General features: G+C 30.7%; 1 protein-coding gene across 1 annotated transcript in view; it reads left to right on the top strand.

Annotated features, from left to right (window-relative positions):
- Nucleotides 1-2002, top strand: part of LOC103588139 (ankyrin repeat domain-containing protein 26-like) — a gene marked incomplete at its 3' end in the record, with an annotated part of 84501 nt that overhangs the window by 66974 nt on the left and 15525 nt on the right. Inside the window, 1 exon segment of the mRNA XM_008569753.1 lies at nt 901-1068. Coding sequence (XP_008567975.1) covers nt 901-1068 — 168 coding nt within the window.

Raw genomic sequence — 2002 nt, forward strand, 5'->3', positions numbered from 1 at the left:
TAATCTCCAGTGGGAAATTTCAGTCTCTTTGTAAATTTTTGTAGGTATATGATAATGATATTTTATGTTTGTGTTTATTCGATAAAAAAGTAATTACAATTTTCTATTGGTAAATCCAACTTTTTATATTAGGATTAGATACTAGGCTAAAATTGTATTAAAGTTACCAAATCATTTTATTTCCAAACAAAATCATAACTAATCAGAATAATGCTGTTTTTGAAAAATATATAGTTGGAGATGGGTATTTTGAAAGTAAGATTTCCCCCCAAGATGCTTCCCTGATTTCTCCTTTCGTGTGTTATGTGCTCATGCTATTTTTAAAACTTCATTTAAATTAAACATTATTTAGAAACAAAACCAAAAATGTAGCACAATTCTAGTTATTACTAGTTATTACTCCTTGTTATTACTCTGTGTTATAGTCATTGCTTTTAGGCAGATAGCTCGTTTGTTAGTGCAGCATTCAAGTTTAGTGGAGCATTCATCTCTCAATACTTACTTCTGTGTATGTTACTCTTTCTCTCTCAAGTTCCTAGGAAACACCTTGAGTCCATGTGCCTTGTTACATTCTATTCTCTAAGTAGAATGGTTTTCTCTTGCTTTTGTGTGTGGTAAACTCCTCTTTTATATTTTATCTTTTCTGTAAAGCCATTGTTATCCTCACATAACTTTATGTATATCTCATATATCACATTGTATCCTAATTATATATTTGCCTATTTTTTGAAGCAGGGACTATACATTTCCTATAAGTAGTTGGTATTTCATGACTGTTTTGTGAATTAATAAATGAATTAAGATGGCAAAGAGTTGGAATTTTACCAAAAAGATGTTTTTTATTCTTGGTCAGTAGAATTATTAGAAAACTTTGGCTTTTTATGGATTTTTTTAAAGTAGAAGTCCTGCCTTGCATATGATGGAAGGAAAGAAAAATGAAAATGAAAAATGGACCTCAAAAGAATCTGTGATTACACCAACATTTGAGAAGGCTGATTCACTAACTGGTGGTCCACTACAAGTGAATGTTAACAGCTGTTTAGGTAAAATAGATCAGGACGATGGAAGGTAAAGTCTATACATTATTTATTTTTCTGTGAAGGAATGTTAACAGTGATTACTATTTTTGTAAATAAGCCAGGATATTGTNGGTTAAGATGAAGATAAGTGACTTTAAGAAGGAGCAGTTCCAATAAATGGTCACTGTGGATGCCTGACTGTATTGGATAAGTGTAGACAGCTCATTAGTGAATGTTCACTGTGAAAGGCAATAGAGGAAGAGGTGATAAGTGAAGAATAATGTGGGGATCAAGGGAGTTTTCTTTTAATTTTAAAAGGGAAGTTTTAGAGTATGTTTGTATGTCATTAGAAATGGTCTAGTACAGAAAGACATGTTTATTAAATTTAATTTTGTTTGTATTTCTAAGTACTAGAAAGCTTGATGAATTTTCTTTTAAGTGTGTATAGTAAACTAATTGTCCTTAAACCTACTATTCATATACAGTTTATGATAAGAGGTCATTGATTCATAACTGGTTCAGAAATGGAATATTCTAATGTAATTGAACATGCACATGGTAACCTAGTAGTTAAACTATCATACATAGATTATTAAAATTATGAAATAAGAAAGATATAAATAGTCCCTACTGAATAGAATTTAATCCTTTCTTGATGACTCTGTATTATTACAGTGCCTTTGACAAGAACATCATGAATAGTCGTGATTTTGTGCAGTACTCTAAAATATCAAGTGTACTAACTTAGCCATTGTTTAGATTCTGGGGAAAATGGGAGGATTTTATTTATATACAGTAGAAAGATAAACTATTGTCAATTACAGATTATTACTGTTGGATTGTAAAGTTCTAAAGTATAGACTCATGTTTCTCTGTACCAGCAGTGTCACTGACATGCATTGTGTGTCCAAGAAGTTTTTGCTGAGTGCATGAATACACAGTGAATAGATAAATTCCTTAAGTAATGTTTCCAAATAAGACTT

The sequence above is a fragment of the Galeopterus variegatus genome, unplaced genomic scaffold (genome assembly GCF_000696425.1).
Source record: "Galeopterus variegatus unplaced genomic scaffold, G_variegatus-3.0.2 Scaffold526, whole genome shotgun sequence".
NCBI classification, from domain to species: domain Eukaryota; kingdom Metazoa; phylum Chordata; class Mammalia; order Dermoptera; family Cynocephalidae; genus Galeopterus; species Galeopterus variegatus.